Raw genomic sequence first — 8,741 nt, 5'->3', positions numbered from 1 at the left:
ACGAAGTTAGTGAAATAGATGCGTTCACGCAAAACAGTATGCGTAGTTGCACTATCTACTAGACAACTAACTTTCCCACTAGTCATACCTAGAATGAAAAATTAATTTGAATTGGTCACATGCATAAAAGTTTATAAAAACAAGTATCAATTCAAAATAATTTCATTTATTCAAGGAAAAAACTTAATATCCAAAATAAATCGCCAACTAATAATCCAAAACATAAAGGAAAATTGTTCAAAATCAACCAAAAACAAGGTGGGGTTCGGCCACAAGGTGGAATTCGGCCCCAATTGTCTTATTTTAACTGAAAAATAAGTCTATGTCTAAGATTCTAATCTTCCATAGGAGTGGTATCCTCCTGAAAATCAGAAACCTCCATCTTTGTAGTCTCCGGTTCGTCCACTTGCAGGAAGTTTGATTCAAACTTCGTACGACGAGAATGATATGCATCCACAACCTTCTTGGGAGCACGGCAAATACGGGACCAATGGTCCTTGGAACCACAACGATAGCACATATCGTCATTCATTGTGGCAGGTGCTTTGCCCTTATTCTTGAAGTTCGGGGCCTTGGGAGCGAGGTTTGGGCGCTTCTGGGCTTTGTTTCCTCCCTTGGATGGGCCTTGGCTCTGTTGACCTTGGTGGGATGACTTCTGGCCGCCCTTACCACGCCTCTTTTGGCGTTTTGGGTGCTGATTAGTGCTATAATGTGCTTCAGGCACAGCAGTAGCCCCAGTAGGTCGAGCTTGATGATTCTTCATCAACAGCTGGTTCTGCTTTTCAGCAAGAAGTAAAACAGAGATCAAATCCGAGAACTTAGTGAACTTCTGAGCTCTATATTGTTGCTGCAGGACAATATTAGAAGCAGAGAAGGTCGAGTAGGTCTTCTCCAGGAGATCCTCTTCAGTCAAAGTTTCATTGCAAAACTTGAGAAGTGATCGGATTCGACAAACTTCAGAATTATATTCATTCACAGACTTAAAGTCTTGGAAGCGCAAGTGCTGCCAGTCGTGTCTTGCTTCAGGCAAGAATATGTCCTTTTGGTGATCGAAACGATCAGCCAAAGGGACCCATAATGCACGTGGATCCTCCTCAGCAAGGTACTCAGTTTGCAGAGCGTCATGGATATGTCTTCGGATGAAGATCATAGCAGTGGCTTTTTCAGCTTCGCCAACAGGTTTATCTGTTGCTTCTTCAATAGCAGGACGCAAGTTCTTTGCAGTGAGGTGGAGCTTCACATCTTGAACCCACTTGAGGTAGTTCCTTCCAGAAACCTCCAAAGCGGTGAAGTCGAATTTGTTCAAATTCGACATGGTCCTATCAAAATAGATGGACAAGATGTGGTTAGTGTAATGGAGAAAAATCAATCCATTCACATAGGAGTAGAACATACAGGTTCTAATAGACATGTATTGGTTTAATTTTGCATGAAAAACTTCGGGTTTTCATGGGTGATATATTTAAGTGAAAACTTCGGGTTTTCTAACAAGGCATGCGTATAAGAAACTTCGGGTTTCAAAGTAATTATGAACTTCAGGTTCATATATTCCTGCAGGCAAACACAAATATATATGCAAACAAATATGCAAAGAATATATGCAGAAATATTGTATAATGATAAGTGAATTAATTTATTTTTGGTCTTCGGGGCCAAATTAAAGTGTGGGTGAAAATATAAAAAACCCATATTATTTAAAAAAAATTAAATAATAAAATCTCGGGGCCTAAAAATATAGGCCGAGGACCCTTGGGTGGGATTATAGGCCCACGGGGTGAGAAGAGGGGAATGGGCTGCTGTGTGCAGCCCTAAAATTTTTTTTTTTTATTTTATTTTTAATTAGATGCATATATAATTCAATGAATCACATATTTACTTTGATGCATATGCAAATAATAGTTTCAATGCATGTACATATGTAAGATTCAATTCATGGCAAATATCAAATTCACATAATTGTAGCAATTTTGATTATGAAGCATACACAATTTATGTAGAATCTAAAATACGTTAAACGTAAAGTTGGGTCATGCATCATGGTGAATGTTCATGCTATCAGGGCTTGCAAAATATCGAGTTAAAAGCCGTTGTTTGGAAAGAACCTGATTGCGTGATGATATGGATGAACTGGTTTGATGCAGAAAAAATCTCCAACGTCAGATTCCTAAGCGCAGCGGTAGGAGCGTGCTGATAACGTGTTGTGGTCTATTTTATCTGACAGATGGACTAGGGCCGGCGGCAGAGAGAGAGAGGAGAGAGATGTGTGTTTGTAGAATTGTAGGGGAATGTGTGTGTTGTTATCCCTCCTACATTGTGCCTTTATTTATAGTAGTAAAGGGAGAGAAGATATTTCTTCTTCTCCAAGTAATACAAGTTGTAATAGGAAAGGATAACTAGAATCAAATCTTATCTAGGATTTACACAATCATACTTAAACTATGAATGTTTACAACAAAAAACAGCTTATTTGACCATTTTACGCTTTCCTACTTCCAGTCTAGAACCACATGTTGCAGTGCATTAGTACTCTTCTAATTCTGCGATCTGGGTTTTGAGAAAAAATAGTATTTTCTATAGAAAATTCATAAAATTCCCTTCCCCTTTTCTTTTCTGTAAATTTGTAAAGTTGGGTTCGAATCCATCGTTATCTGAGTTTTGATTGTTGGGTTTTGAATCTTTTTATTTGGGTTTCTCTGGTTCGGCTTCATAAATTGTTGGGTCTCTTTTTTGATCTGGCGATCGATGAATGGGGTGTATGAAGCTTTTGGGTTTGTAGGATGCACAGAGCTGCTAGGTTTGCATGAAGCTTCTGGGTTCCGCCTACCACCGCCTAGATCGCCTAGCGCCGCCTAGTGCCGCCTAGGCGGCCTCCTAAACCCTTCCCGATTTTATTGATGTTTTGCCCAAAATTGCCACGGAAGCTCACCATCGAGCGCCTAGGCGCCGCTTAGGCCGATTTTTAGAACACTGGTAAGAGTACAAGTTAGTTGTAGTAAGAATGCTCATGCAATGTCGTTTAGGGTTTAAAAGATTTGGCAAAAGGAAACTAACTAAAAGAAACACTACATGAGACATGTAATAGGTGACCAAATTCTATGTTAGGCCCAAAAATTTATCACATATAGGAAAATTATGTGACGAAATGTTAAACGCGTCAAGCATAATTGGTTTGCTAGGTAAATAATTTGGACCAACTTATGTGACGATAAATACGTCACATGTTCCAGAATTAAGTGACGAATACAACAAGCGTCATTTATAATTAGTTTATATATTTTAAGATGAAGAAGTAGTGGCACAAAATTTTCGAAGTCCTTGATAAAATATATGGCGGGACAAAATGGCGCCATATGAAATAGGGTATGCGAGGAATTTCAAAGTGGGTCGCATATTTGTACTTTTGTGAGGAAAGTGGTCATCATATTACAAAGGATGAATAAAGTTCCAACAAAAAACAAAGGAGTGAATCAAATATTAATTTTTTTTGAGAATTCTCCCCGTCTCCCATTCGCTTTCCTGTTCTCGCTCTCATGCTTGTCCCCTCTCCATCACCATGACCTAAAATCATGGCAGCCATTCACTCAATTTTCTTCTGTCTTTACTACAACAATACCAGGATCTTCCGAGCCAATCGTTGAAACCCTGTCTCATCCTTTCGCTCTCTATCATTCTCCACAACCAAAAACCTTAGAGACCCATTCAACAAACAAGCCAAATTCAATCCCTGCACCAACCGGACTACCTCGATCTGTCGTCCAATAGTTCTCTTTTTGTTCAATTATGATTTTTGTGATGGATTTACATGTATCTGTCTCTAATATTGAGCTTCGAGTAGCCCTTCACTTCCGCATCCACGGATCCACCCTCCCAAGTCTCTATTTGGGTAAAATTGTTTCATTTATTATCAATTCTTTTTAACTTAGGGTTTTGAATTTGCAGATAATTGCCCTGAAAATTGAGCAAACCAGTAGCCTTCCTCCTCCGCATCCATGTTCCTCTCTCTGTCATGCTCCATAAACAACCCAATTCCACGCCATAAGTCCCACACAAACGAGACTGCCTTTGTGTCCACGAATCGTTGAAGGGATTTTGCTTATCTGAGGTAATTAGTAAGGGGTTTTGTTTCATTTTTTTTCCTTCAAATTAACTTAAAATGTGTAGTTCCCTAATTTAACATATTATTAGGGTTTTGTAGTTTTTGTTCAATTTAATCCATTTTTATGACTAATTTGCTAATTATCAGATTTCACATGCTTTGTTCTATTTAAACCCCATTTATTTTTATCTAATTTGTTATTATTTAGTGATTGTTTTGCAACAATTGCATCTGTGCTCCTGTTATAATGGTATTTGGTTACAATTTGAAGAATCAAGCTACCATGGTATGATTTCCTTTACTTCTATAATTTTTGTGTGGCTTAGGCATGTCTCTGTTATGTGTTCTGTTTGAATTTTTTAGAAACTGAAAGCTTGTTTAATTGTATGTTTATCTAAGATGTGCTTTCCATCTCTTCCCATGGAGCTCTAGCCTTTGATAAGGCCCAAGTAACTCTTTCACTGACTTGAGGTTAGGTCCTATTAATTTTTCAAGTACTGTAATTTTGCCATTTATAATAGTTGTGCTTCCTATGAATAATTTGTGCCTTTGCTTTCAATGGGGTATGGTGGTTGTGTTTTTGCTGCTTGATGATGATTTTGTTTTACCTTGGTGTCTTAGAAAACTTACAAAAATTTACAAGGATTTGAGTAGGGGTTGAGCCATAAGTAATGTTTATATGAATTTGATCTCTTAGATTATATAATAACATTCCAAATAATTAGGGTTGCAACTCCAACCCCACGTTCTCCGCGTATCCCTCTGAAAATCACATACAACCTTATCCATGCTTTGTTGTCCTTGCCTTGATGTTAATGAAGAATTCTGGAGTTCTCTAGATGTACAATGGGTGGTATAGTCAGTTGTGCGGGTGTGTTGATGAGGTGAGACACCTTGGGGGATAATATTAGGACTTATCTTTTAGAATCATTTTGCTATCTAAGGCTTTAAAGACATACCATTCACTAGCAACAAACCTATACGTTTGTCTGGTACGGAGTTGTTCTTACTGTAACTCTTTCTTCAATTCTTATTTTCTTCTCTTTTGTTGTTATTCATATTCTCAATGCACCTCTAGACACCAATGTTTATTTTCTTCTCTTTTATTATGTAAGGATAAGATGAAGAAAAAGAAGGATGGAGTTAAAGGAGAAAGTATCCCAGAAGCACCTGAGATAGTGATGGTGGTCTTTCAAATGACAATGATACTTGTGCTGAACTAAAGACCATGATATGGCTGATGACTTATATTATGTATTTTGTTGTTGGTTTCAAACATGCACATGGTATACTTGTTTTGTTACCTACTCAATGCCTTAAAATCTTGTTAGCATCTCAATATGTTTAGAGGTGCTAGGATGCTTATGTTAGCTTTTGGGATATACACATAGTGTATGTATTGGATGTAACCTAACTTATGGATCAATGAAATGTGATTAACCAAAGTATTGCCTCATATTTGTTATGAATTCTAATTCAAGATGACGAATTGTTCCTAATAGGTATATGATTTTGACACATGTGGCACAAATTGCACCACATGCCAAAGGAATATGTGACAATTTCAGTCTCACTTATCCTCAGCCATAGCATTCTAGGATCAGATTGGGTGATGATAAATTCCTCACTTATACATTTGTTATGTGATGAACTTATAGGTCACTAACTTTTGTGTTTTGTGGCGCTTATAGTCCGTCACAGTTAAAGTTATTAAGTGACGAATTCAGCATCACAAATACTAAAAATATGTGGTGAATGTAAAATTTGTCACACAGACTATAGTAACGCTATATAGGTGATGAATATAGTGACGCTGGATTTTCGTCACATATAATCAAATGTGACGAATTTTCATGCTTATGTGACGAATGTATGTCGTCATCTAAGCCATGTTTTCTTGTAGTGAAACGGGTTTTGAAAATCAATTTAAAAAGACATAGGGTTCTTCCATCACCTTAACAATCCTAAGCAGTTCTTCCAATTACTTATGAATTACCCATGCATATTTTGAAGGTTAGGTTTTCCTAAAGTATGTTCTGCTTGGACCTTCAATCTAGAACTTATATCAAACATGCAATCCGTTCGGACGGTCAGGTCAAATGTGAACTTGAAAATTCATCTGTTTGATCACTTTTTGCTCAAGAAAAAGTCGCATGCCCTATATTAAAAATATAAATCAAAGTATCAAAATCTCACCAAAATATACTAAGCATATGGTAAAATATATAATATGAAAACAACTCATCACTTACCGTAGGATTTTGCAACGTTTCACACCAACTAAGTCCTTTAAACTTTGTTCCCCAAAAGGAAATATGAAGTTTTTATTTTTATCTTTATTTTTTTAAATTTTTTATTTTATAACAATCGATATTATCTACACTAAGGGGGAGGTGACAGACTTAGCCTCGCAATGGGCTAGTAATAAGGTGGTTCAAATTTGCGTTTGGCGAGAATTGAACTTAAGACCTCTCACTTACAAATAAAGAGGAATACCACTAGACCGTAACATTAAGTGACGACATATGGAGTTTGATTAGGAGATAAAAATAGCTCTTACTCGAAGATAGTGACATTCATAGTAACATAAAAATAGTAGAGTAATTTGGATTAATTCAATAATATCCTTCTTCCTTAGAGGTGTGATATATATGCAAGTAGGTATACAAAAAACATCCCTAATAAAAAAGGGAATTACAATATTAAAATAGATACACAAAACGTTGACGCACGCCAACAAATAATATTGTCCGGATCATTTATGCTCACATACAATTTACTGGTCTGCTCTGTTATTTGTACGTTGTGGACGTTGATCATGATTCATGTCTCATAGTGTGCATATATATTTCTCACCTCATTTTATGAGTTATACATCCATGTATCCATGGTCAGCATCTCTTGACCCTATCGACATGATCATGAGCTTATCATTTCTATGGCTGACCCTAAAATCGTAAGTGCAGTTTGAAGAAAATTGAGATTTCACTGTAAAATCAATTGACAATATGAAGAGTAATTGCAAGTACAGTTCGAAGAAAGTTGAGATTTAACTATAAAATCAATTGGCAATATGAAAAGTAGTTCAACCTCTTATAAGTACATACAAGGTTGACAATATTAGGAGTAGCCCAACCTCTTATAAGCACATGCAAGGTTTATTCTTTCACAATTGTGGGACTCTTTTACCATCACATTCTCACATAGTCTACCTATTGTTTTTGGGCACTGTTATGAATTCGTGCATGTTGAGGGAAAAAAGTCAGGAATTCTCCCTTATGTCTTTAGCTTAATTTTTGTATAGTATGATCAATTGCTCTTTGTAGGTGTTATTTAGACTAATGGCGTGTTTACGTGTCCGTATTCAGAATCAAAAGTCGGAGTGTGATTCCGATTACGGGTTATTCTTGTGTTTACTAAAATTTGGAGTAATCAAAATGAGTGGGGCCCACACGAAAAATGGAATTTTTGGAAGAATTGTATTCCTGAGGTGGGAGGTGTCATTTGAATTCCGGGAGACAAGCGGAATCCGGAATACAACTTTTCTACCTATTATAACCCCAACTAATTCCTAAAACTCCAATCTGCCAGTGAAACCAACAAGCCCAGACCTCTCCGCCTGCCTCCCTTTCACCTCCCTTTGCATTTACACCCAATCAACCAATCCGAACCATCTTCAGATATCACAAAGCTGGTTCTTCTATGGTTGTGGCGTCGTGGTCGTGTGGGGATGGAGGAGCAGGATAGAGACGGAGTCGCATGAAATGATAATGAAGGATGCACAAAAAATAAAATGTAGGGGAGGGAGGGAGAGGGTGGTGGCGATGGCGGCTGGGGAGGACTGACGAAGGATACTGGGAGAAGAGTAAAGGACGTGAAGGTTTGAAAAGGTCGAAAAATTGGGCTGCTTGGGAAGTTATGGGGGGTGGGTATAAAAATTAGGTTTAAAAAGGGTTAACAATTTAGTTTATAAAGATCAGACATAAAATTCAATTATTTATGGGTTAATGTTGCTATGAAAATTAAATTTTATTAATTATCACATAAAATCACTCATTCAGACCAAGGGCATTTTAGTAATCAAATGGTTTTGATTCCGATTCAGAAGTGAATTGGTAAACAATTTATATGGAACTGACATTATTCCTACTCCGTTTCCCGGCAGTTTAGTAAACACCTTTCATAGGAATCTGTTTCTGATTCCTCATCAATCCAATTCCTCCTCAGTTCAATTCCTCCTCAATTCAATTCCATCCATTTTGATTACGGATTAGTAAACGCGCCATAAGAGAATTACTCCAAGTACCACCAATAGATCAAAAGTACTTAATGGAGAAAATGAAAAAGCCAACCGTACCGTCATGTTTCACAAGTTAAATTTAAAGCTTTTTAGCAAAATGATCTTTGGTTTATAAGATTTAAAATCAATAGAAGTGGTTTTTGATAATGTCTATCGTCAACCATTTTGGTCCTTTAGTAAAAAATCTCTGTTAAAACGAGAAAAATCACCCGTTCAAGTGGAGAAGTTGGTTTGACAAAAATAACATCAATTTAAGGGAAATTTTTTACAGAAGAACTAAAATGATTGACGATGGACAATTTTAGAAACCAATTCTATCAATTTTAATTTTTAAGAACTAATGTG

The 8,741-nt window shown here is 36.8% G+C and overlaps 1 protein-coding gene and 1 long non-coding RNA gene across 5 annotated transcripts; one reads left to right on the top strand and one right to left on the bottom strand.

The window, feature by feature from the left end:
* Positions 1-2,387, bottom strand: LOC126633164 (uncharacterized). The gene is made up of 2 exons (XM_050303716.1): positions 2,103-2,387; positions 1-1,319 (listed from the first exon to the last, which is right to left on the bottom strand). Exon 2 carries the CDS (start codon positions 1,313-1,315, stop codon positions 335-337), a length of 981 nt encoding a protein of 326 aa, XP_050159673.1. The 5' UTR covers positions 1,316-1,319; positions 2,103-2,387; the 3' UTR covers positions 1-334.
* Positions 2,388-3,374: 987 nt separating this feature from the next.
* On the top strand, positions 3,375-5,541 carry LOC126631040 (uncharacterized). 4 transcript variants are annotated; one of them, XR_007626218.1, is made up of 4 exons: positions 3,445-4,102; positions 4,305-4,382; positions 4,496-4,567; positions 5,212-5,541. It is a non-coding gene; the product is annotated as an uncharacterized LOC126631040 (long non-coding RNA). The 4 variants fall into 4 exon arrangements; XR_007626216.1 differs by having other exon boundaries at positions 3,444-4,102; positions 4,305-4,567; XR_007626217.1 differs by having other exon boundaries at positions 3,444-4,382.
* Positions 5,542-8,741: the final 3,200 nt, after the last annotated feature.

This window comes from Malus sylvestris, chromosome 8 (assembly GCF_916048215.2).
Source record: "Malus sylvestris chromosome 8, drMalSylv7.2, whole genome shotgun sequence".
Taxonomy (NCBI): domain Eukaryota; kingdom Viridiplantae; phylum Streptophyta; class Magnoliopsida; order Rosales; family Rosaceae; genus Malus; species Malus sylvestris.
This window is presented reverse-complemented; position numbering and strand designations above follow the sequence as displayed.